This window comes from Callorhinchus milii, unplaced genomic scaffold, assembly GCF_018977255.1.
Source record: "Callorhinchus milii isolate IMCB2004 unplaced genomic scaffold, IMCB_Cmil_1.0 Scaffold1, whole genome shotgun sequence".
Lineage (NCBI taxonomy): Eukaryota > Metazoa > Chordata > Chondrichthyes > Chimaeriformes > Callorhinchidae > Callorhinchus > Callorhinchus milii.
The window spans coordinates 123,934,163-123,961,995 of NW_024704742.1; the positions used below are offsets into that span (position 1 = coordinate 123,934,163).

Consider the following 27,833-nt stretch of genomic DNA (forward strand, 5'->3'; position numbering starts at 1 on the left):
CAGAGGGAGAGTTTAGGTAAGTAGGATCACAGGAGGTCACAGAGGTCTGGTGGGGTGAGGCCATAGAGGCATTTGAAAGTGAGGACAACAATCCTGAATTCATCTGTTTAAGAACTGAAAAAAGGAGGCCACCAAATTAAAATTGGATTTAAGAATTTTTAAAAATTCTGTGTATTCTTATAGGTTAAAACTAGGTGGAATTCCAGGCCTCAGATCAGTAAAGAATCTATTCAGACTTAAGCACAACCTCAACTGTTACTAGTGAAATGATTTAAAGTTGGGAAAGCTGAGTTCCACCTGGAAGAATCAGTTGAGTGATTAAAACCTGGCTTCAGCCTGGCTCAGTTGGTAATATTCTTGTCTCCGAGTCAGTTTCTGTGGGTTCAAGTCCCACATCAGGACTTTGAACTTTAGTTTAGGCTGACATTCAAATGAAGATAAGATGTTAAATGGAGGTTCTGTTCTGCCTGTTCAAGTGCATGTTCACAATCTCAATGGAGGACGATATTGTTCCAGGGAAGATTTGGGGCATGTTTTCTTCTCTCTGATAGGAGATAGTGAAGAGGGGCCAAAGGAAGCCAAAGGAATAACAGAGGGGTGGGGAGGGGCAGAGTTATGTGTATGTCATGAGATACTGTAATTATCATCAATAATTAACACAAGGCAGAAAATTCTGTCATTGTATGTGCAGTCCTTAACAACAACAGGTTTAGGTCTGGATAATTCCCCACTCCCCAAGGTCTATAGAATTTTGGCTATCTTCCTTCAGCCCAGCCTTTCTAGAACTAAATCGGCATCATGTTGGTCTGTCATAAACAGTGTTCTGGAGTATTGGGGACCTGTCTGACTTAACAAACAGACTCCTGAGACCATCACAGATGATTGACTTGATTTTGATATTCCGTTGACAAACATGTCACCTTGAAGCTAGCTGAGACACAATATGACACTGCTTAACTCTGCCTTCCCCCCCCGGAGGATAATCGGATCAGTGATTGGCTTCCTGACCGAGAATGTCCTTAATTAAATGTGAAACGAATATTAAAAGAAAGTTATAAGCTTTTATTTTCATTTTATAATGATTAAGCAGTATACTTGGGATATGGTTGGAAGCGTGCAGTCTGAGCCAAGCTACTTGGTCAGCAATTTCAGGACAGAGACAGTGGCCCTGTGACAAGCATTCAGTACAATATTTCAGGCTCTGTATTGTAGGTTTCCACACCAGCAACTGTTTTCTTTATCCACTTAAGGTAGTCCTCTGTTATACGAGTGTAAATGCCAGGTTTTTTCGGATCTGCACATTTAAAACCGAACGACACAATCCCGCTGAACTTTTTCTTGCATATTAAAGGTCCACCGGAATCTCCCTGGGAGGAGGAGAGAATAAATAACATCTTACTTCAACAACCCTCGAACTGCGGCAGGTTTGAAACTGTTCACACAGAGTTATTATTATTAATATTCTGCAAAGTGAATATTATTTGCATTTTTATTATCAATCAAGATGTGATTACTTCATACTCAATGTATGCATTTGAGGGTTTTGTTATGTAACCAGACAAGATTTGAAAATTAAAAGGTTATTGGATGATATTATTAATAATTATCAGATGATGACACATTATATATAGATCGAGATATGAGATATAATGAAATATGTGTTATTTGGAATGAGATAAATATTTCACAAATGCATCAAAGAGGTTTGTATGAAGAAGGCCCTTTGTTTCAACATTTAGTCTCAACATTTCAGAATATCCACCCTACATTCATCCTGTCACAGCGTTGAGCACTTTTTTAAAGAAGTCTTGCATTGTGGCCTCATCCACCCTTCTTGGTAATCTGTTCAGTTATTAATTGCCCTCTGGGTAAATAAGTCTTTCCCGGTGTCTGTCCTGTAATTGTCCTTTGCAACCCCAAACCTATGCCTTCTTGTTCTGCTGTGATGGTACACCCAATAGATTCTGTATCAAAGGGACCTTTTGGGAAGCTGGTGAATAGGCTAGATAGGCTAATGATCCACTGCTGCTTAAAGCTGTTGCTATACCACCGTTCTTTTAAGAAGAACTGACTGATTTTTTTTTACTATGCTTACTCAAACAATATAAGAATCATAATTTTTTATACGTTTAAAATCACGTGTGACACGATGTGTGACAAGGAAAGAAAAGCACCTTAGTCTTTAACATTTACATGTTTTCCTTTAACATATAATAATAATGTAATGATCCCTTGCCCAAGATAAACCTGATTTGACAAATCAATACAGTATTTCATTATTCATTTTTTCCAAATTCTGTATTTTTATATTGTGATTCCTCTCTTTTAGCTTACTTTATTTCCCTTTCTGTTTAGCTGAGCTGTAACCTGACCATTCATAGGATCCTGACCCAGAATTGCACCAACCTTACCATTCCTCAGATGGGGGTGGGAGATGCCTCCACAATTGGCTTCCCCACTCCACAGGTCTGAAAACACAAGTTGCGCAAGGAAAGGACAGCCGTAGTGAATTACATAGAGTTTCAGGGAATGTTCAGCAACGAAACAGGCCATTCAATGCTGGAGAAGTGGGGGAGGAATGGGAGGAGGTATTGCAGGGTATTGAAGAATTAAAGTAGTTTGTGGTTCAGATTCTTTCCCTCCCATTTAGCATCAATACCAGAAACTTGTTTTCACCTCTCAGGCTATGAGACACGGTCTGACGTGAAGGGCGCTATATAAATGCAAATTGTTGTTGTTGTTGAATGAACTATTGGGCCTACTTGAGTCCAGTGCCATTATATTGGTGCAAAGTGATTCAGGACTGGGACAAAGATGATATGTTCTACAAAATTATCTGAATTGCAGGATAGGTGGTCCAAATCAGAAAGTTAGTGCAGTCATTACATATCCTTACATATTATTATTATCATTATTATTATATTATTATTATCCTCTTACCTTACTAAAGCCATGCAACATTGTATACTTACCACACATGAATCGCTTTTCCCTTTCTTGTCACCAGCACAGATCATGTTTGTTGTTATTACAGGTTTCAGGTTGTAATAATCCTTTCGGTTGCACACACTGCGGTCTATTACAGTTATCTTTACTTCCTTAAGGGTGTCAGATGGGTCTTTAGACTGCGCACTTGTTATTCCCCATCCTGCCACCGTGCAGGAAGTTCCACTTTTCACATCCTTACCATTAGGAAGCTTGAGCAAAGTTACATACTTGTTCAGCTTTGCTCCCTGTCCCAGCTGTGATAAAAGGGTAGCAAATTAGTATTTTTTCTGTTCAAATGCATTTCTTGAGATGTACTATTTGTTCCAAAAAGTTACGATGAATTTCGAGTTGTACTGAGTTAATAGCTGTCCCTATCAATATTACAAATAGGATCACCACACTTTCTGGCAGAGATAGACTTGGTCCGACATTCCAATGCAGTGCTGGGGAGTGATGCATTGTCGGAGATGTTAAACCAAGGTTTCATCTGCCTGTTCAAAAAGAGACAGGAGATACAATTGGACCATATATTTCTTGGCGTACAGCTTAAAGTTGAAGTGGGAAGCCATCTCGAATGTGTATTTATGTTTATATTACACAAACTGGAAATGAAGACGATAATAACATATGAGGTTAAAGCAGCATAATACGTTTCGCTAGTTAATTAACACAAGGAATGTCGCAAACTTTTCCTCCATAGTTATAAAATACTAGTTTCTTTAACACAAGGAATCCTTGCCCGGTCCATTTAGTGGAGCGGTGTTTGTTATCTGATCTGGCGCTGCCCTTCCCCACTTCGGTATTGGTGTGTGTAATATGCAATTCCAGAAATGAAACGTGAAAAAACATTGTTTTCCTGTTTTAACATCTTTTGGAATTTGAAAGGGTATTGTTGCCACTCAAAAAATGTTAAAAGCTACAAATTGATTACAGTAAAATAAATAATTTCATACCTTTAGTAGCATGATATCATTTTCTCCAGTTGATTTGTCGAAACACGGATAGGGGAATTTGTCCTGAACTGCAAGTATTTGTTTGGTTGTTTCATTTATTTTCAATGAATGTGCTCCAACAACCACCTGGATTTTATTCTTACCAAATTCTCTAAGTTGGAAACAAACAAGAAAAATACACATATTGTACTTTAGTTTATTAAGGAGATGATCTCTGTGTGCAGAATGACAAACAAGCCAATGCTTTATTTATAAATCTAACTTACAGATTGCAGTGTGCTGCCGTCAGGACCCAGTTGCGATCGATCAAAGTTCCTCCACATTGATGGGCATAAGCTTTTTTCCGATTGTTGAAAATCTGAATGGATGCCATGTAACATCTTGAATGAGGTTTAACATCATTGCCACCAATTATCTCCACACCGTGATCTGTAATATGAATGTAGAAGTTATTGAAAGGTCGGTTCACAAGCTCTAAGGGTTTTTGAAAGCAAGAAATTAACACTGTGGAGTCCTGTAGCTCGGTGGTTAAGCACTCGCCTTGCAAGCAAGAGACCCAGGTTCGATTCCCGGCAGGGCAAAACCTTGGGCAAGTTTCCTTATTCCACACGCCTGATATTAATCCCACAAGAAAGAAAACAGTAATAAATTGATCACTTCAATGCACAACTGTTTGTGAGACACTGCTGTGTGCAATTGGCTGCTCAGTTTCAGCCACAAATGTAGTCAATTCACTTTACAGTATATTTTGTGAAGTGTTTTGAGACGTCTAGAAGGCGTGAAAAATGCTATATCAAGTGCAAGGATTATTATTATTACACACTGTATTTCAGTAGAATAATGCACAGACTAAAGTAGTGGTAGTTATATGCCTATATTTCATATATCTTATTGTTTTAATGTCTTAATTTTATAAAACATATTATACCAGTAAAATCTACTCAATGCACCAAGGCTCACAGTGGTCAGTGTTCAATTTGCATCAATTACATTTTCAGATTCAGTTTCAGGTTGTATTGTAATTGTCACAATATCAACATAGCCAGGAAAGTTGGACAAGGATGTGAGTTTGGGTGATAACATTGATCTTATACAAAACCAAAGTAACGGGTTTAACAGAAAGGTAGTATGGCTTATGTTTTTCTTGATGGTTTTCTATAAGGGAGATATTTGCTGTCATTTACCATTAGTGGGAACAAAATTGGTAATATACTTCCCCAATGACTCAGCCAGTGGCTGCTGCATCTACTATGGACATTTAGCACCAGAGTATGGAAGCTCCCATGATCTAGGTTTGATTAAATGAGATCAATCCTGTATTGAAGCAATAGTTAGCGCACTGGTTTTCATGAGCCATCCAGTAGCTCCTCCAACTATTGTAGCCGTTCTTAAATTGTGAGCCTTAGTAGTGAATTCTGTATTTAGCAAATTATGTGCAGGTTAGCAAGACCCAAGGCTTGGAGAACCCAGACTATGCGATGGGTCCTGCTGGAGTCTTAAACCACATAGCTTGATATCAATGGCAAGCACTACCACAACGCACACTCTGGGGTCCCCAAGTCTTGACTCTCGCCAACCTGCGCCTAATACTTTCCGGAATTGAGTAAGCAGGATGCGTCCCTCCAGGGAAAGAGTGCGTGTTCCATTCCAACAATCAATCTCTGGAACTCCATGTGTAAGCTGCATGGAAATTTCAATTTGGTTTGGATATTCTTAAACATGGTGATGGGTTTCCGCATGTGTCAGACAGCCAGTTGACCCAAAAATTGTTTTAGCAAGCCGTTTGATCATGAAGGGGAGGCATGATGGAACTTAGACTGTCCTCTCCAAATGTCCACTTAGAATTTATTTCATGATGAATAATTATAATAATATTTGCATTTAGTATAACGTCTTATCACATCAAAATGTCTCTCACTAAAGTGCTTCACAGCAGATACTGTTAAGTGTAGTGACTATGCATTTGCATTTGTACATGGCAACTATTTTGCACACAGCAACAACAACAACAAAATTACATTTATAGAGCGCCTTTCACATCGGGAGGAAGTCCCAAAGCACTGAACAGTCAGGTGTCGGGGCCCCAGCATGGGGGAGGGGTGGTGTAGGGTTAAGGGAAATGGTGTGGATGTGGGGGAAAAAAAGGACAGTTCAGGGTCAAACAAGATACCCAGGTTCCTGACTGGCTTAGTGAGGTTGAGTGTGCAGCTGTGGAGGCTGATGCTGCCAGCGCCTGAGGTGCAGAGGCGCTGATGTGAGCCAATCAGGAGGGAAGGGTAATTGTGTGGGGTGGGGGTAGGGAGGGGGTGGAGGTTGGGGGCCAGGTGGATCGGGAATAGAAGGCAGTTCAGGAGGTGAGGGGTGCAAGGACATTGAGTGTGGTGGAGAGGGTGCTGTGGAGAAGAGTGAGTGAAGCGAGTGGGTTGTTGCGAGAAGTGGGCCAGAGAGTGAGGAGTTCAGAGGACTCCAGGGCAGCGGAGAGGGATTGTGGGGAGATCTTCTTCCACGGGCAGTAGAAGATGGTGGTAGGTTTGGAGGCAGTGGGGAGAGGGATATGGGAATTGAGAGAGATGAGGTGGTGACAGCAATGTCCCACACATAGCCAGGAGGTGAATAACCAATTTGACGAGAGGATTGTTGGCCAGGACACCAGGAGAAACTCTCTTCCCTTTCAAAAAGTGCAATAGGTTCTTTAACATTTACCTGAACAGGCAGATGGGATCTCATGTGATGGATAGCACTGCCCTTAACATTGCACTGGACTGTTAGCCGAGACCACTCACAATCGCAGAGGCAGGAAATGAACTGGCAACCTTCTGACCCAGAGGCAAGAAAGCTACCAACTAAGCCAAATATTATTTGTAAAGGATAGATTTACTAGGAATTTAGAAAGTAAACAGCATTGGTTCATGTTTAGGATATCATAGACTATGATCAATATATAAAAGGATAGATATCAGTACTTTATAACTTTGCACATTGATCATTTTGAACATCTGATAACAAGGAATTGTAATCCTGAAAAGATAAACCATACCATATAATTCTGATTATAGTTAATAATAAAACTAATAAAAAATTAAAGTTGAATATATACTTACAGCCTGGTGTTAGAAAAGAGATAACCATGAGAGAAGCAAACACAATCTGCACCAACATTTTCATCATAACTTGCTGTGTGATACACTGGTACATACTGGTATTTATAATACTTCAAAGGGATGTGGTTTTCTTGTTCTTATACATGTTCAGCGAGTATTTCTTATTAATCTCTTTCGTCACTGTTTCCGGGAAGCCTCATCAAGTGTGCTAAAACACGTGATATCTTTCAGGATGACAAATCCGTATGACAATCCAGAGTATCTATGTTACTTTATTTTATTATTTTATTTATCTTATTAATTAGTTTACTGGAATAGGAAATAGAGAAGGCGATAACGAATAGAATTAGAGTTCTTGGCTTTGTGTTTGGAGGAATAGAACACGAAAGTAAAAAAGACAGTAATGTTAAATTTATATAAAATGTTATTAAGTCTACATTTGGGGGACTATTTCTTTCCCCCATTCAGTGATATAAATGGCAATCTATGTAGTTTTCGATGCCCCAACAATAATACTTATTGTTTATCTACCAGAAAGTAAGGACCCGATTGGCGGATCGCTTTACGGGAGTAATGATCCCTTAAAAAAATATATTTAGTTACTCAAAGCACGACGTTTGTGGAAGAGTGCTGTGTGCAATTGATTGTTGCAATTCGCCAACATAGTACAGTCAATTCACTTCACAGTATATTCTGTGAAGCGCTTTTGTCATCTCAATCGTATGATAAAGCGTACTATCAAATGCCTGGATTATTATTATTATTATTATTATTATTACTGAGGACAATTCTGGTTTCTACAAGAACAATATTGTAGAAATGAACAAACTGCAGCATAGATTTACTAGTGTGTTACCAGAGATGAAAGGATGTAAATATAAAGAAAGACTGGACTGTGTAGAGTATTTTCTTCTCTTTGAAGATGAGATTTTTGGTCATTCGAAATCTGACAAGCGCTAGTTTAGTTCTCACAAGGTGGATAGCAGGTACCAGAAACTCCCCGCAAGCTTCTTGGTGAATCAAGAGCAACAACAATTTATACGTTTATAGTGTCTTTCACGTAACGTAGTGTGTCGGGTGGTGGACAGACATTAAAGAAAGACAAGACAATAACCATGGGTACAGTTCACACTGTGTAGTGAACATTGCGATGAGTTATGTATAATTAACACAGATGGTGCTAATGATCTTTATGTAAGTGTTATGTGTGGAGTCCTGTAGTTCAGTGGTTATAGCACTCGCCTCTCAAGTGGGGGACCTGGTTTCAATTCTCAGCAAGGCGAAACATTGGTCAAGTTTCCTTAATCCACACTCCTCTGATTTCCTAGTAGTAAGTAGGAACTTGGTTGTTAGTTGATCGGCGGATCGCTTTTCTGGGGGTAATAATTCCTTCAAAAAAAATGGTCACTCAATCCATGACTGTTTGTGGGACACTGTTGTGTGCAATTGGCTGCTGCATTTCACCAACAAAATATACAGTCAATTCATTTTGCAGTATATTCTGTGAAGCCTTTTGAGATGTCTCAAAGACGTGATAAGGTGTTACATTGAATGCAAGGATTATTATTATATTATTATAAGATAGCATTCATTCATTATGGGTTGGGGGAATGTGGTATTCATGTGATTATTATCATTGGTGATTATTATTGCATCATTCATAGCACTCCTACCTCCTCCCGCAATATATTCACTGTCAAAAATCCATAACTTAAAGACCGAATGATTTCACAAATGAGTAGTGATGAAATTCTAGAAAGTCTTAACAGGATGTGTGACTACTGTGGGTTGCTTTGAAATTGAGAGAATTCAGTACCACATGAAATACATTCGGAAAGAGTATCACCAAGAGCTATTAATAAAAGGAAATATGATAATTTGGGGGTTAAGATTTCATAGAGCAGAATATCTGTGTATGTGTGAGTGGGAAAGGGAGGGAAATAATCACTGTTTTAAGAAGTTAGTCAGAAAATAATTAAGAAGATGCATGATATTTTTTATGAATGGAAATGTGTTTTACTACTTTGTAAAACATGTAACATTCTCCTCTCTCAAATTTATTTTTCGTGCAATGTTTTATATGGAGTCCTGTAACGTAGTGGTTTGGATGCTCACCCTTGCTAACTTCAATACTTGCCTCATTCATAGATGGAGAAATATGAGATGAAGCCTAATGTTGCAAACGGATTTTGATTGTGCTGAACTGGTCCTTGGTTTCCGTGAGATTTATGCAGTCTGGAGCTGATTCCCGTTTGGTACCATTAATGAGCTTAGATAGGAACATAGGAATATATGTGACAAAAAAAGACTTGCCCCCAAATAAATAAAAATGCTTTCTTAACCTTTTAGTGCTTTATATATAAATGAGCCTATGAGCCCTGCAAATGAGCTCTAAAACAATACTTCCAGATACACCAGAGCCAGCAGAACAAGCTTCAAACCGATCTACTGACATTGGGCCGTCAATCAGTAAGACTTGATTCTGCAGCAACAATGTAATCTGTTTCATCTAAACTCAGATCTGTTGACTAGAAACTGTAATTACTATCTGAGGTATACTCTTTCTGGATATTCCAACCATCCCTCCCTTGCCTTCTTCAAGGCCCGTCTCAAGACTTCTTCGTTGACCGCACCTTCGGTCACCCTCCTACCCCTCTCCCTCCCTGCCCTCCACCCCTGCTGATCCCAACTCCCAGCTCGGGTGCACATCCTTCACTGTCCAGTGCTTTATCACGTCTTCCCGATGTGAATGGCGCTATTTAAATATAATTTGTAGTTGCTGTTATGCAGCCAACTAGCACTTGATTGTTCTGTTCAGGATATGAGTCAGTGGCAACCATGTCCTTGTCTCACCAGCCAACGGTACTTTGGTGAATAGGTTTTAAGCAATCAGGAGATTAGGTTAACTACTTGGGTCTAATTTGCAGGAGAGAGAGCCAAAATATTTGGTATTCCTCAAGGCAATCCTTGTATCAATTAACACAAGAAACATTTTAAGAAATACAATGCAGATTTATTACTGTTGTGCTAATTAAGAACTCAGAGGAAATCTTTTATGTTAAAACTCAATATACAAACTTACAAACCCTGCACCAGGAAACTGCCTATAGATGGTCGTTCCTGGGCTTTCTTCACTAGCAAGCAACCAGTTGCCCTTTAGAAGCTGGTGAGAAACAAGGAAAACAGCAGGAGTAGTGAGATGAGTGCAACAACAACTTGCATTTCATAGAATCATGGAATCATATAGCACAGAAGGAGGCCATTCAGCCCATTGTGACTGTGTTGGCTCTTTGAAAAAAGCTATCCAATTGACTTCCACTCCCCCGCTCTCTCCCCATAGCTCTGCAAACTTGTCCTCCCCAAATAATTATCTACTTCTCTCTTAAACGTTGTTATCGAATCGACTTCCATCACCATTTCAGGCAATGCATTCCAGTATTTATATGCCCTTCACATCAGGTAGCATGTCAGAGTGCAGATAACAACAAATTACATTTGTATAGTGCCTTGCACATCGGGGTGACGTCCCAATATGCTGGATAGTCAGGGATTTGGAGCTGAGCAGGGGGTTGGTATTAGGAAGCATGGAGGGCAGGAAGGGTAGGGGTAGGAGATGACTTGATCGAAGACGCAGTCAAAGAGGAGTATCTTGAGATGGACCTTGAAAGAGGCAATGGAGGGGGCGAGGCGAAGGGACTGTGGGATGGAGTTCCAAGGGATGGGGGCAGAGAGGCTGAACCGCTGATGGTGGTGCGGGCTTGGCGGGGGATGGTGAAAGCCGGAGTCTGCTGCATGGAGGGAGCGGACAGGTCTATACGGTGCAAGGAACTTGCTAAGCTGGAAACATTAGCAAATGTGTGGCAATTACTTATTCCCACAAGGAATGCCTTTATGACAGGGAGAAAAGGCAAGGTGAAGGAATTTTCAATGAGAGTTTCATAAATTCCATAAGGACCAGTTAGCTGAAAGCTCAGTGATCAGTGGTGGGATGGCTGGGATGTGGAATAAGTGGACTGAAGTGAATGAATAGAGGATATAGGCAGGCTAATAGGGTTAAAACAGATTGCAGGGTTGGGCATGTGTTGGCTGACTTTGTTCTGTGAATCAAATGTTCCACGGGTTAGTTGTGTAAGTAATATTCCACAAGTAATTGACTAAACCACAAGTGATAACCATGGTCAACGAGAATGTATCTTTGTATCAAATGTGTCGAATGCAATGAACGTTATTTACTGGACAAATAACCACTCGTTTTCTTCACACTGAAACCAAAACACAGCTTCTCATATATAAGGGCTCAAACCTCTGATGTTTTCACGTGAGTCACTAACGTAGGCCTTACCACTAACAGGAAACTGGGACATCTGAGTTATTCCTCTGCTATCTATGTATACATTGTCACTTATCAATCACCATCTCTAGCCTGCAGTTCATTTGTATTTTATTTCATTAGCTTATGAAGTTGCTATGCCTGAAAATTCATAGAAGTTATTTTTGATACGATTTAATTCCTGGTGCCACACAATAAGTCAGGAAATATTGGAATACCTATATTTGCTTTCCTAGAAAAGACCAGCCTCATGTTTCAATGGAGAAAAGAAAGCTCAAGAGAAATCACAATGAGATTTTTAAGATGTGCAGATAAGCTGAACCCAAATACTGAAATCTGTATGGCATAATCACAGTGTATAACTTGGAAATATTTAAAGTCAGAAGAGAGAAAATTCCAGAGATGTTTATTAGAATGGAATGCACACGCTCTCACTCTCTCCCTGGGGGGACGCATCCTGGTTAATAATAATAATAATAATCCTTGCACTTGATATAACGCTTTTCACGTCGGGAGGACGTCCCAAAGCGCTTCACAGGACACACTGTAAAGTGAATTGACTGTATATTTGTGGGCGAACGCGGCAGCCAATTGCGCACAGCAATGTCCTACAAACAGTCGTAGATTGAAAATGACCAATTTATTATTGTTTTGTTTTTTTGGAGGGATTATTATTAGGCGTGTGGAGTAAGGAAACTTGCCCAAGGTTTCGCCCTGACCTGCCTGGAATTGAACTCAGGTCTCTCGCTTGCAAAGCGAGTGCTCTACCACTGAGCTACAGGACTCCACAATTATATTGTAATCAATAAAAAGAAAATAGCAACAATGCACAACTGGAGAAAACAAGCTATACAGTAGATCCTGTAACATAATATAAATTTCATATTGGTCTAAAATTCACTGTACAATTTTGCATGTAAATTACAGCCAACTATTCAAGTTACCTTTATTGCTAACAGATGTTCGCACTAAAGATGTGAAGCAGCAGCTTTATGCATCAAACTGTTGAAGACATATGAGGTCATGCAGGCATTTATATAAAACCTTAAATTCAGCAAATTGAAGTATGGAGGCAATAATAAATTGCTTACCTAATTTCGGAAATTATTAGGCACAGGTTGGCAAGAACCAATGTTAAGGGGCCCCAAGAGCGTGGGTTGGGGTACTGCTGGAGTCTATCCGGCTAAAACTGCACAGCTAGCCATTGAGAATATTGCCTGGTAAGCTTTCTCGCTGCTCGTCCAGCTAGGACCACCCTACCTGTGCAGGGTTAACGGGAGCTGAGTGGGAAGAATCTTTGCCTCCACTCCAGAGAGAATATACATTCCATTCCAATAAAAATCTGTGGAACTTTCATGCATGGAACTCTCAATTTGGTTGGGATACTCATAAGCATGGTGATAGGTTTCCGCATGTGCTTAACCAGAAAGCAAGTGCTTCTTTGCTAGTAACCTAGAAATAATTATAAGACTAACAAAGTGACTCGTTTGCCCTTCCAAGTCTTGCCAATAAGCCAGCCTGGCTGTGCTATCATCAGCAGTGAGCTGGAGTACCTTGGATCCACCTGACTTAGGAACTGGACGACTGAGACCGCCACAGAGGGTTGGTTCAGTTCAGACGTTCTGTGGCTAAACATGTCACCTTGGAGACAGCTCAACTCCAAGGAGACTCTACTTACCTCCCCCTCCAGGGAGGATAGTCACTATTGGTCATTTGACATCTGACAAGCATGAGCTTGAGTCCTTACTAGGTGGATTTCAGGTACCAGGAACTCCCTTCAAGTTTCCTGGTGGGTAACACAGCTCAATGTGAAATGCATGAGAGCATTGCCACCATCTTCCTGCCCACAGCTTAGACACACATCCCTTTCCATTGAGCAATGGTTCAATCAATTGTAGGAGCAGAGTTTAAGCAGCGGCTACTTATCGATCTGCAAACCAATCAAGGTGGTCGTACCAAGTGCTGGACCAAGCACTAGACCAAGCACTAGGCCAAGTGCTGGACCAACCATGGACGTACAAACACTTGAACTCAGACTCTGTGTTAGCACAAGATCACAAAGATCGATTCAGATGAAGAAGGTTCTTTGGTCGACTTGATCTCATTCTTCCAGGTATGGAAGGTGTTCACCCAGATATTCCATTCTAAGCAACACTTCCAGCCTACCTCTCTGGAATTCCATCTTGGTGTCCTTCCAACTGGCTCTCTCCCTTAACTATAAGTTGGCATATGGAATGAACTCGAGTGGCGGAATCAAGGAATTATTTATTGGGTTTCAAAAAGTAATGCACTTAATTTTCACATGCACTCCAGTGCATACTTTTGAAATGGACTTTGTCAGGTTTCTGGAAATTAAGAAAATCCAGAGTTATTAAGTGATGAAATAGTTGTGTCCATTAATTTATTTGGGAGGTTGGATGGGTAGTATAATCGACTAATGGTCTACTCCTGCCTGAAACAGTTACTGTGGTTGTAGAACAACAAGAACAGCAACAAAGTTACATTTGTAAAGCACCTTTCACGTCGGGGGTCGGCCCAAGGCGCTAACAGTCAGGGATGAGGACCCGAGTGTGGGGGGGGGGGGCAGGGCTGGGATTAGGGAGGACAGAAGTGGGAGGAGGGCAACTGAAGCCACAGTTAAAAAGGAGGGTCTTGAGTCGTGCTTTGAAGGAGGCAAGATTGGGAGCAAGATGAAGGGATTGTGGGATGGAATTCCAAAGAGTTGGGGCAGAGAGGTTGAAAGCCCAGTCGCCATATTAGGATGGGTTGGGCAGGAGACCTGGAGCAGGCTGGAGCCTGCTGAGTGGAGGGAGCGGACAAGTTGATGGGGGTCAGCAAGTCAGAGATGTAGGAGGGCCTTAAAAGTGAGGAGATGATTTTGGATTCTATCCTCTGGGGGTGGGGAGCCAGTGGAGCCGGGTGAGGGTGGGGGCGATGGGGTCACGGAGTCCGGTGCGGGAGAGGACAAGAGCAGCAGAGTTCTGGATGATCTGCAGCTTGTGGAGGGAAGAGTTGGGGAGGCCGATAAGGAGGGAGTTTCCGTAGTTGAGTCTTGAGTTGACAAATGTGTGTATGCGGGTTTCAGCGGCCTGAGGGGTGATGCAGTGGTGGAGTCGGGCAATGTTGCGGAAGGTGGGGGAAGGCAGAGTGGGTCATGGCACGGATATGGGGAGAAAGGACAGTTGAGGGTCGAACAAGATGCCCAGGTTCCTGACTGGTTTGGTGAGGTGGAGTGTGCAACCGTGGGTGCTGATGCGGTCAGTGCCTGAGGTGCTGAGGCGCTGGCGTGAGCTAATCAGTAGGGCCTCGGTCTTGCTGACATTCAGCTATAGAAAGTTGGCTCCCATCCAGGACTTGATGTCAGACAGACAGTTGGTATAATGACCAAACTTCTTTCCCATGAAGAACAATGGATTGTTTAGGTGTCTGGTCTGGGTTCGTTATACCTAATCGTACCTGTAAAGTAAATGGAGGAGGATGCTTCTCCTCCATTTATTGCTGGTGATTATTCCCATCGTCAGTAAATTTATTGACTTTGCTGGGGAAGCACATTATTATCAGTTAGTAATGTTAGAGTGTATAATGTGATTTTCTCCATGTTAGCATTGACCAATTGAGTAAGATTACTTCACTCAATAAATTTACTGACGAGCAAATTTTCCTAGCTTTGAATTTAGATTCGGATGAGAAGACACCCTGGGAGAGTGGCCGAAAGTGGATTTGAAGCCAGTGGGCCGGAGATAATCAGGAGTGGTGGTGACGCAAGATTAGTGTGGGAGCCGGGTCAGTGTGTGAGGTGAGTAGTGGAGGCGAGGCCTCTGGGAGCGAGGATGGCAGGAGCCAACAGGTAACTGCAGGGCCGAGGTCTTGGTGATTGAGTGGCGAATGGCGGCCATTACTGGGTTCAGGCGGAGCTGCCATTTCACAATTTACCACTTAAACCTCCACCCGATATCACTTTCGCTCGTCAAGTTGAATTCCTGGAACCAGGGAATCTTGGAGGCCAAGGACAACCCCAGGCTTCTCTTTTCCACTGCAAACCAACAACAACAACAAAACATTACATTTATAGAGCGCCTTTCACGTCAGGAGGATGTCCCAAAGCGCTGAAAACCGGCTCCTCCGTCCACCCTCTGACATCTCACCACTCCTCTCCTCCAACTCCAACTATGAGGAGATGCTGGATTTCCTTGAGACCAAAATCGAGGGAATCCGTTCAGTCACCTCTGCCCTCCAACCACCACCCCATCCCCATCTCTCCCTCATCTTCTGGCCCCTACCATCCCTCCCTCCACACCTTCGAACCTGTTTCCTCCTCTTCTCTCATCCATCACTACAACCCACATGATGCCCACCACCTGCTCCCTCAACCCCACCCCTTCTCTTCTCCTCACCTCCCAGCTCCAATTCCTCGCCCCTTTACTCTCAGTCCTTGTCAACCTCTCCCTGTCAACTGTCACCATTTCCACCCCCCTAAAAGCAGCTATCTAAAAACCCCATCTTAAAAAAACCTTTCCTCGACCCATCCCTGCTCATCTCCAACCTCCCTTTCCAACGTCCTTGAAAGAGATGTTGCTTCCCAACTTCACTCCTTCCTCTCCTGACACTCCCGTTACGAACACCTCCAATTGGGTTTCCATGCTGCCCACAGCAAGGAAAAAGCCTTTGTCAAGGTGACAAATGACATTCTGTCCATCTGTGACCAGGGCTCCCTTGTCTCCTTGTCCTCCTCAACCTCTCTGTGCCTTTGACACTGTGAACCAATTTATCCTCCTCCATCTCTTCTCCTCTCACCTTAACCTTCAAGGTTCTGTCTCGAATGGTTCAGATCCTATCTCTCACACTGGTTCCACTTTGTCTCCACAAACGGCTTCTCCTCCAGCCCCTGCCCCATCTTGTGTGGTGTTCCTCAGAGCTCTGTACTCGGTTCTCTCCTCTTCAACGTGTACATGCTCCCTCTTGGTGACATCATCCGTATACATTGAGTCATCTTGCACATGTACGCGGATGACACCCAACTCTATCTCTCTGACTCCACCCTCAACACCAGGACCACTGATGTCCTGTCTGTCTGTCAGACATCAAATCCTGGATGAGAACCAACTTTCTACAGTTGAACGTCATCAAGACCGTGGCCCTCCCGATTAGCTCACGCCAAAGCCTTCGCATCTCAAGCACTGGCAGCATCAGCATCCATGGATGCAAGCTCCACCTTACCAAGTCAGTCAGGAACCTAAGCATCTTGTTCAACCCTCAACTGCCCCCCATTTCTGTGCCATGACCTGCACTGCTTTCCCCCACCTCCGCCACTGCCTCAGGCCACCGAAACGCTCACACATACCTTCATTATATCCAGGCTCGACTCTGCCAATGCCCTGCTTGGTGGCCTTCCCAATTCTTCCCTCCACAAGCTGCAGATCATCCAGAACTCTGGAACTCCATCCCACATTCTCTTTGCCTCGGTCCCTCCCTTGCCTCCTTCAAGGCAATCCTCAATGCCCTCCTCTTCAACCATGCCTTCAGCCACCCTCCTACCTTCCACTCTCTCTGATTTCAATCCCCCTGCTTGGGTGTTAATCCCTGACTATTCAGCGCCTTGGGATGTTCAAATGTATTTTTATATTGTATTTTTGGTATAGAATTAGATTTTCCCTAGATAAATTTTCCTAGATTTGCTGATGGCTCTAAGCTATACGCCTTATAGTCCTAGAATTCCACGTAAGATCATTTTGCCTGAAAATATAAGGAGAGATTTGGGAGAGATATTTTTAAGAAAAACTGACTTCCAAGTTCAGATTGAGTTTAAGAACCTTCCACAATTCTGCGCAATCTTCAATTGAAAGGCACAAAATGGTCTTATAGACTAAGACAGAATGACTGTTGTGCCTGTGTGGCCTGATAACAACAACAACTTGCATTTATTTTAGGTCCCTCACATAGGATATCGCCCCAGAGTGCTTGACAGTGACGGAGCATCATGCAGAGCACGGTTGAAGAGGAAGGTCTTCAGGCATGACCTGAAGATGGGGAATGAAGGGGCAAGGTGAAGGGACTGAGGGAGAGTGTTCCAGAGTTTCAGGGGGTAATAGTTAAAAATATTGCCGCTGATGGTGGAACGAGGGACACGAGGGACAAGCATGAGGCCGGAGCCAGTCAAGTGGAAGCAACAGGTAGTGGGTTGGGCAGTAAGCAGGTCGGAGGTACAAGGGCATGAAGGGATTTGAAGACGAATGTGAGGATCTTGAAATCAATGGGTTTGCTGACGACCGGTGTTTTGAATTGGAGACTAATTGTTAGTACAATTGTATTCTCAGTTTATATAAAAGTGATTGGGTGACAAGAAGGCTGATAGGTGAGATAATATCAATCAACACAGACTAACCGCAATGCTTGAACGTTATCTACCAGTGCATGTAGAATTTGAAAGAAGTGCAATAAAATAAATAAAAGACACTTTGTAAAAATAAGAGGAAATGCAGTATTTATTGGATTGTAAAATAACATTGTTTATGCTTGCAAAATGTTTCTATTCAAATAAAGTAATTGCACATTTCTGGCCAATCCAGCAATGATCAATCATCATCCCTTTACTTTGTTCTTACATGTTTGCATCTTTCTATATTGTAGAGCGTAGTTGAGTTTGCAGTATAAGCGACACTATATTGGGTATGGCTCATTAAACTATTTAAAATACTCTTCAAAGTAAACAATTAAATTCAAACCCCAAAGCTGTTCTTGTTTTGCTGCCAAACGCATCTCATTAAACAGGACCAAAAGCAAAATGTACCTAGTAATCAGGTTGTGAGATTGGAGCTGTTATCTCCTTAATCCAGTCAAGATATTTATTGGTCAGTGCTGTGTAAATGCCGGGATATTTGGCATTTCCACATCCCTCACCAAAAGAAGTGATTCCGCTGTACTTATTGTTACATATGAGCGGGCCACCTGAGTCCCCCTGAAATAAAAAACAAGCATCTTATTTTGTACGTGAAGTATTCATCTCTGGATTTTCAATATATAAATCTGGCACTAAATATTACAAGTTAAAAAGTTGTAGTGGAAAAAATTCAAAAACAATCACTTTTTTAATAATAACAACGACAACAACTTGCATTTATATAGCACCCTTTGTGTAGGATTACGCCTGGGAGTGCTTCACTTCGAGTTGCAGGTTTAGACGCTGAACAAGCGAGAAAAGACCAATTTTATTTAGGAATTGTTGGCCAGGATCCCAGGAGAAACACCTTTCACTTTTCAAATAACTCCATGGGATGCTGAAACCAGCTGATGGGAGAAACTATTCTTCAGAAATTGGAGGGTCATTCAGCCCCAACCAGTCATTAAATATTAGATACAAAATGATCCAAATTCTTGGCCTTGGAATAATTGATAACCAGCATTTATGCTTACTGGTAATTACTATTATTATTATTATATATCGCAGGTTTTCCTCCTATAAATGCAAACTTTGTAGTTACGCGAAGATCTAGACGTACCTTGCATGCATCGTTACCATTCTTGTCACCAGCACAGAGCATGTTTGCGGTTACTTTAGGTTTGTCGTTATAGTGGTCCTTGTCGTTACATGTCCCTCTGTCAACGATGGTTATGTTTACTTCCTTTAGCCTATTTGATGGGGTTTTTGAGTTTTGTTTTGTAATTCCCCAACCTGCGACAGTGCAGTGAGTGCCAGCTTTCAAATCTGAGTAACGTTTAGGCAAGCGTAAGATGTACACAAACTTGTTTATATCTACTGCTCGGTCCAGCTGTAATAAATGGAAAAAATCATATGTAATCTGCCCAAACCTAAGAAATCACCTTTTACATACAATATTTTGTGATTAATAGTCATAAATATGTTTACAATTTTCTTTTCCTTTTAGCTTGAAGTAAATCAACATCAATTCAGATTCTAACAAGTATTCAGACTCTGTATTGCTGACCTAATCTTCCCTCATTATGTTAATCAATTTTACAATTGGAATCCCTTGTATGATTAACTTCACTACTTCACCCAGTCTGTCAGCAAATTGATTGTTGACCTCCGGATCCCTTCACTGTTTCACCCTTCCCTAGATATGACATCTCCTCCAGCAACACTTTCCCATCCATGTTCTTTGTTCCTCATCTCTGATACACGCAACAGTGATCTACGAACAGCTGTGAAATGAATGAGCAATTGTTGGGCAAGACACCAGGAGAGAAACATCATATTATTTTTGACAGTGCCACGGGAATTTAACATCCACCTGAATAGGAGCTTGGTTTAAAGACTTATCCAAAGGACCGGACATCTAACAATAGTGTGCACCTCTGGAACTCTCACCTCTGAATCAGAAAGTTTTAGGTTCAAGCCCCATATCAGGTGTTCAAACTCACAGTCTATAGCTGACACTCCAAATGAATTGGAGTGATGGCCGATCAGAGTTGTTAATAATAATCCGGAATTGCAAACAGTGACTGCTGTTGGTAATTTGAAGTGTGTCATGTTGACCTGTGGAAACTCCACTCTATTACAATGTATTTCTTATTCCTGTACTTTGATTTTGAACTGCTGTTTATGAGATCCGACCGTTCACACATTGCAAAATATTACTCTCCAAAAAGACAAAATGAGATAGATTGTGAGTATGGCTCTTGCCTTTTAGGCCTGTCAAAAATGTAAGTGCACATTGACAAGTATTAAAACAAATTCGCAAACCTGGAGCAGCATAATGTCATTTTCCGTGGTATTTCTATCAAAGCATGGGTGTGGGAATTCCTTTTTGATCTCAAACACTTGTTTAGCTTTCGTATTCTCACAAAGTGAATCAATTCCAAGAACCACGGAATCCAGCTTAGCCTTGTCACTGCATTTGATTTCAAAAGAAAAAAGACACGTTCTTAAGCATTATTAGGTAACTGAAACATGTCACAAGAAGAGTGACCTTCAAGAAACAACACTTGGATAAGATTCTACCAAATTCTGTCGCTCTCATTAATATGCTTTCCCTCACAGTTATACTGAATGCGAGAATTTGTCATATGTTATTCCCAGGTTATTCTGCAGGTAACAAGGATCTCATACTTCACTACTTCATCTGTTCTTAGCCTATACCAGCAGCAAAGTCAGATGGAAGAAGCATGTGTCTTCAATCTATTATTATGTTTTCTATATGTATGTCTGTAACTTACTCAGCGCAGTGTGCCGCAGTCAGTACCCAGGCAGGTTTGATCAATGCTCCTCCACAGTTATGCTTTCTGTTAACCTGGATGGATGCCATGTAAGGTCTTGAATGAGACGGAACATCATGACCCCCAATGATTTCCACACAACCATCTTTAAATTAAACACAGAGAGGATATTACAGTATTGATGTGGGACACAGCTGGAATTCAATACATCCAAAGCAACTGCATGTTACATGTTTTTAAAATAAATAAACAAATGTTATAACATTCACGAACATTATGAAGGAAAACAATTTTCATCATGATGATGTGGTTTATTCAGACTTGTGGCACAAGGCTTATCTTTTTAAACAGGACCATGGGAACTTCAACATCCACCTCAACAGGCAGATGGGACCTTGTTTAACTTACGATCCAAAAGTCGGCAGTTCTAACAATGCAGTGCACCCCCAGCACTGCATTAGCATGTCAATCTAGACTATGTGTTCAAAATCCTGACGTGGGACATTGAGATCCATTAATTTGACAAGGCACTGGATCAAATGCAAGTATGATTGCCATGGTATTAACCTACTGTGAATACTACTCCTGATATCATATCTTGTACACAGAATTGTTTTAGACTTCTAATAAGTTGGAAGATCTATGAAATAATTAGAAACAATTTTTAAAATAAATCAAAAGCACATATCTCATGTGCATTATTCTGAATATGCAATTGTTCTGAAATTTGTTAATAGGCAAATGGCTAAAGAGCAATTATAATTCTTGCATTTTTTGAGATAGCGCCTTATCACATCTTCTAGACGCCTCAAAGAGCTTCAGGAATATACTGTAAAGTAAATTGACTGTGTATTTTGTGGGCGAAACTCGGCAGCCAATTGCGCTCAGCAGTATCAGCAGTATCCCACAAACAGTGGATTGAGTGGCAAAATTATTATTATTATTTTTTGAAGGGATTATTACCCCCGGAAAAGCGATCTGCCAATCTACTGTCAGCCGGGTTCCTACCTACTGCTAGGTAAACAGAGGCGTGTGGATTAAGGAAACTTGCTCAACATTTCGGTCTAATAATAAATGTATATAAAGCAACTTATATCATTCACAAACCTGTTGTGTCCTACATTTGAATATAATAATACTTAGCATCATACAAATGATCTGGAAGATTACGATTATACTTACAGCCTGGTGTTAGCGAGAAAATAATGGTCAAGGAGCTGATCAAAGCTGTGAGCAGCATGTTGACAGCAGTCAGAATGTTAGTGTAGACTGACAACTTGAGCCTCTATTTGTAAGACGGGCTGGAGGATGTGGTTTAGTCGCTTTCATGTGATTTCTTGCCCTATTACATGTGTATCTCGAAGGTCACTGATGTGCATTTCGCAGAAAACGTGCATCATGAAAAGAAGGGACCCTAAACCCAGCAACACTGAAGTGAGTAAAGATTATGAATAGCCATTTGAACAGTGAATGTAATTGTAAAGAAATTGTGTGATCTTCTTAATAACAGCACAGTAACTCAGTGGTTAGAACGCTCGCTTTGCAAGTGAGAGACCTGGGTTTGATTCCCGGCAGCGCGAAATGTTTGGCAAGTTTCCTTACTCCACATGGAACACCTCTGTTTCTCCAGCAGTAAGTAGAAACCAGGTTGTTAGTCAATTGGCAGATCGCTTTTCCAAGGGTAATAATTCCTTCCTCCCCCCAAAAATAATAAATTGGTAACTTCAAACCACGACTGTTTGTGGGACACTGCTACGTGCAATTGGCTGCCTTTGTTTCGCCCACAAAATATGCAGTCAATTCAGTTCACGGTTTATTCTGTGAAGCGTTTTGACATGTCTTAAAGACGTGATAAGGTGTTCTATCCAGTGCAAGGATTATTATTGTTATTATCCTCAATTTTCTCTATTTCTGTGCTTGTCAATTTTGTCCCTCCACATGAGGGTAGTGGAAAGAAACAAGAAAGAACATGTGTTGGATTTGTAGATGGAGTCTGAATGTATAATGGTGGTATTTGCTATCACTCATGGCGCCTCTTCATTTTGATCAACCCTTCAAGCATGACAAGTCGTGGGAGGCAGATGATAGTTGGAACAACTTTGTTCCCCTCAAACAGCCCTATGCCATTTCCTACTGCATGAAGCAGCTTAACCTTTGAGCAGTGTTCAACTCTATGAGCAGGGGCAAGTGCTCTTCTTTCACAGTGCTAGTCAAGATGGGCAGCCTTCACAGCAAATAGCAGGCAGATGTGCCTTCACCCTGCCCAGTGGCAGTAAAGCAGTGTACACGCAGAATATACGAAGGAGAAGGGTATAAGAGATGTGCAAGTATACTGGCCAACCATTCCCCAAATGAAATAATTGATCATTCACTTCACTGGTGTTTGTGGACATTGCAGTGCGCAAATTGGCAACCACATTGATTTAGACGCAAAAACACTTTTTGAGAATTGTAATTGCATATTTATTACTCTGCAAAATAATATTGCAGTAACTTTAAACAAAGAAACTGTATAAGGCCATCACTGCACTTGACAGTACCTGTAAAGTACTTTGAGATGTTTGGCATGATAAGGCACTGTAAAAATACAGCTTCTTTATAACGTTGGTGCATGACCCCTGCTGCTTTTCTAATAGGCACTAAACCAGGTTAAAAATCTGTTAAAAAATTGTTTTGTGCATATGCAGGTTACTAACTTTGAATTACTCTACATTGCATAGCTCTGCTAAGCACGGTAAAGTTACACAATTTTAAGGAGCATTTAATCAAAAGCACATTAGCCTTCTCCTAGCTCACTTCTTCAACATAAAGCTTAGAATAAGCAGTACAGCTTTGTCACTAGATCTCAGTATTGCTGGATGCTTTGATTCTGCTATTAATCCAGGAAAGGTACTTTTTGGAAAGTCGTGTGTAAACACCAGGTACTTCAGGTTTTCCGCAATCATCTCCGAAAGAAACGATTCCTCTGAACACTCCCTTGCATATCAGTGGACCACCTGAATCTCCCTGAAAAAGAAATAATAAAAGTATATTTCAAGCATATATGGGAAACCATAAACATTACACAGAGAAGTATTTACCATGTAGATATCTGCAGTCTTTGGGCAATTCTTCTGTTATAAGCATTTTGAGACATCTCGAAGATGTGATAAGGCACTATATCAAATCCAAGGATAATTATTATTATTAATATAAGAAACAACTGATTTTCATTGGGAAGCTTATATAGCAATCTGCTGATGAAATTGTGCAACCATATAGGCAGAACCAAGGAATTTACAGCACAAATTAATGCCATTTGGCCCATCATAGCTCCATCAGCTTGATTTGGGATCAGGATAAGTCAGGTAACTTCTAAGATAATGATTCTGTCACACAGTCATGAATTGTATTGTATATTGTATTCTCCCAGTGTCCTGGCCAATAATCCCCGTGATTAAAAATTGGTTGAACATTTCATGGTTGTTTGTGGGACATTACCATGTGCAAATTGTCTGCTGCATTTGCCTCAAAATACACAGTCATTACACTTCATCACTATATTTAATGCAAGAATTATCATTATTATTATTATTACATATTTTTAAAACAAATAACAATATTCTTTAATGGGAGCCCCCAAAGTTTCTTGCATCCTGACCACAGCCAATAAGGTCATGTCAGGCTTGTCTAGACCCTTCCTCCCATCTATCTCAGTATTCTCCATCACAGGCTCTTTGGTGTCAAAATACAATTTTCAGATCCACAATGATGAATATCAATCAGGTTGTAATAGCTATTACAATCAAGACCATTACAACCGATTGATATTCATTCTCAGATTTAGACTGTTGTACATTCTATGTAATATGTAATAAAAATAGAATTGCCAAACATATTTGATGTACAAAGTATTAGACTGCACCGGTTTGACATGAGATGAGGTACAATTACAATACCTCCATGTAGAGGATCACTACAACACTTTATTCACTTTACTGTTGCATCCTTCTGATCTTTGGTTTTAGTTGCTAACTCCGAATTTTCTTTTACAATTCTTTAGCCAAGGGATAGGTTGAACTTAGCTAATTAGATTTTTAAAATATTAGATTTTATTTTTAAAATTATTTTTCTCTTTTGGATTGCTCCACGTCACACACATACCAACTAAGCAGATAACCTGAAGCCCTGCTACAGCTTAGAACAGACCCATCTCTCCCAGTGCCCAGTCTCCAAGGGAATGAGATTGGTTGATTGACTGTGTTTGAATCAGTATGAGCCTTGTCCTCTATCGCTTGACACAGCCTCTTTGGATCTTTAAACACTGCACCTCTGCACCATGGAAGTCATTTTACCAGTGTCTGAGTTCAGTTCTCTGTTTCAGAATGTTGTGCACCTGACAGACACTCACCTGACAGGCATCTTTTCCTCCTCGTTTATCACCAGCACATAGCATATCATCAGTTATTTGGCAATTATTTTTGTAATATTCTGAACACTTTTTCCTGTCTATGATAGTTATGTTCACTTCCTGCAGCATATCAGAGGGTTGAGAGTTTCCAGCTGCTGTACTCCCCCAACCAGTAACATTACACATGGTTCCAACTTTGACATCATCTCCAGATTCAGGCAACGGCAAGAATTTTACAAAACTATTAAGCTTTGCTTTAGATTTAAGCTGCAATAAAAGATAAAAGATAACTTTTATTAAAAAGATATACTAAATAGTGAAAGATCATTTGTTTTTAAAACATTATTAACACACTATGAAAATACGTTTTTAAATTAAAGAACACCTATGGTGGAACGGGTCGCCGATCAGAGTTGTTAATAACAAACCGGAATTGCAAACAGTGACTCCTGTTGGTAATTTGAAGTGTGTCATGTTGACCTGTGGAAACTCCACTCTATTACAATGTATTTCTTATTCCTGTACTTTGATTTTGAACTGCTGTTTATGAGATCCGACCGTTCACACTTTGCAAAATATTACTCTCCAAAAAGACAAAATGAGATAGATTGTGAGTATGGCTCTTGCCTTTTAGGCCTGTCAAAAATGTAAGTGCACATTGAGAAGTATTAAAACAAAATCGCAAACCTGGAGCAGCATAATGTCATTTTCCTTGGTATTTCTATCAAAGCATGGGTGTGGGAATTCCTTTTTGATCTTAAACACTTGTTTAACTTTCGTATTCTCACGAAGTGAATCAATTCCAAGAACCACGGAATTCAGCTTAGCCTTGCCACTGCATTTGATTTCAAAAGAAAAAAGACCCGTTCTTAAGCATTATTTAGATAACTGAAACATGTCACAAGAAGAGTGACCTTCAAGAAACAACACATGGATAAGATTCTACCAAATTCTGTCACTCTCATTAATATGCTTTCCCTCACAGTTATACTGAATGCGAGAATTTGTCATATGTTATTCCCAGGTTATTCTGCAGGTAACAAGGATCTCATACTTCACTACTTCATCTGTTCTTAGCCTATACCAGCAGCAAAGTCAGATGGAAGAAGCATGTGTCTTCAATCTATTATTATGTTTACTATATGTATGTCTGTAACTTACTCAGCGCAGTGTGCCGCAGTCAGTACCCAGGCAGGTTTGATCAATGCTCCTCCACATTTATGCTTTCTGTTAACCTGGATGGATGCCATGTAAGGTCTTGAATGAGACGGAACATCATGACCCCAATGATTTCCACACAACCATCTTTAAATTAAACACAGAGAGGATATTACAGTATTGATGTGGGACACAGCTGGAATTCAATACATCCAAAGCAACTGCATGTTACATGTTTTTAAAATAAATAAACAAATGTTATAACATTCACGAACATTATGAAGGAAAACAATTTTCATCATGATGATGTGGTTTATTCAGACTTGTGGCACAAGGCTTATCTTTTTAAACAGGACCATGGGAACTTCAACATCCACCTCAACAGGCAGATGGGACCTTGTTTAACTTACGATCCAAAAGTCGGCAGTTCTAACAATGCAGTGCACCCCCAGCACTGCATTAGCATGTCAATCTAGACTATGTGTTCAAAATCCTGACGTGGGACATTGAGATCCATTAATTTGACAAGGCACTGGATCAAATGCAAGTATGATTGCCATGGTATTAAACTACTGTGAATACTACTCCTGATATCATATCTTGTACACCGAATTGTTTTAGACTTCTAATAAGCTGGAAGATCTATGAAATAATTAGAAACAATTTTTAAAATAAATCAAAAGCACATATCTCATGTGCATTATTCTGAATATGCAATTGTTTTGAAACTTGTTAATAGGCAAATGGCTAAAGAGCAATTATAATTCTTGCATTTTTTGAGATAGCGCCTTATCACATCTTCTAGACGCCTCAAAGAGCTTCAGGAATATACTGTAAAGTAAATTGACTGTGTATTTTGTGGGCGAAACTCGGCAGCCAATTGCACTCAGCAGTATCAGCAGTATCCCACAAACAGTGGATTGAGTGGCAACATTATTATTATTATTTTTTGAAGGGATTATTACCCCCGGAAAAGCGATCTGCCAATCTACTGTCAGCCGGGTTCCTACCTACTGCTAGGTAAACAGAGGCGTGTGGAGTAAGGAAACTTGCTCAACATTTCGGTCTAATAATAAATAGTTGTAGTATATAAAGCAACTTATATCATTCACAAACCTGTTGTGTCCTACATTTGAATATAATAATACTTAGCATCATACAAATGATCTGGAAGATTACGATTATACTTACAGCCTGGTGTTAGCGAGAAAATAATGGTCAAGGAGCTGATCAAAGCTGTGAGCAGCATGTTGACAGCAGTCAGAATGTTAGTGTAGACTGACAACTTGAGCCTCTATTTGTAAGATGGGCTGGAGGATGTGGTTTAGTCGCTTTCATGTGATTTCTTGCCCTATTACATGTGTATCTCGAAGGTCACTGATGTGCATTTCGCAGAAAACGTGCATCATGAAAAGAAGGGACCCTAAACTCAGCAACACTGAAGTGAGTAAAGATTATGAATAGCCATTTGAACAGTGAATGTAACTGTAAAGAAATCATGTGATCTTCTTAATAACAGCATAGTGAATTGAAATAAATAAGTTGCAAAGTCAAAAATCAGAAGACATTGATGCAATACTATTTTTTCTTGCTTGTGTCTGTTTGTGTGTAGATAGATAGGTGGGGACGGATAGATGGAATTGGAATTGGTAAATAATTTATGCTCTATTGAGGGTATCCTGTAACTCAGTGGTTAGAACGCTCGCTTTGCAAGTGAGAGACCTGGGTTTGATTCCCGG

General features: G+C 40.6%; 2 protein-coding genes across 2 annotated transcripts; both read right to left on the reverse strand.

The window, feature by feature from the left end:
• Positions 1–1,043: 1,043 nt before the first annotated feature.
• LOC103177826 (granzyme A-like) lies at positions 1,044–7,111 on the reverse strand. Its single transcript, NM_001292450.1, is given in 5 exon segments — positions 1,044–1,367; positions 2,973–3,242; positions 3,942–4,092; positions 4,208–4,370; positions 7,043–7,111. Coding segments are annotated over 5 exon segments (828 nt in total). The 5' UTR covers positions 7,101–7,111; the 3' UTR covers positions 1,044–1,181.
• Positions 7,112–18,159: 11,048 nt separating this feature from the next.
• Positions 18,160–27,343, reverse strand: LOC103177828 (granzyme A-like). The gene is given in 9 exon segments (XM_042331846.1): positions 18,160–18,347; positions 19,042–19,138; positions 20,074–20,221; positions 23,386–23,552; positions 24,937–25,203; positions 25,624–25,771; positions 26,098–26,221; positions 26,224–26,241; positions 27,286–27,343. Coding segments are annotated over 9 exon segments (1,215 nt in total).
• Positions 27,344–27,833: the final 490 nt, after the last annotated feature.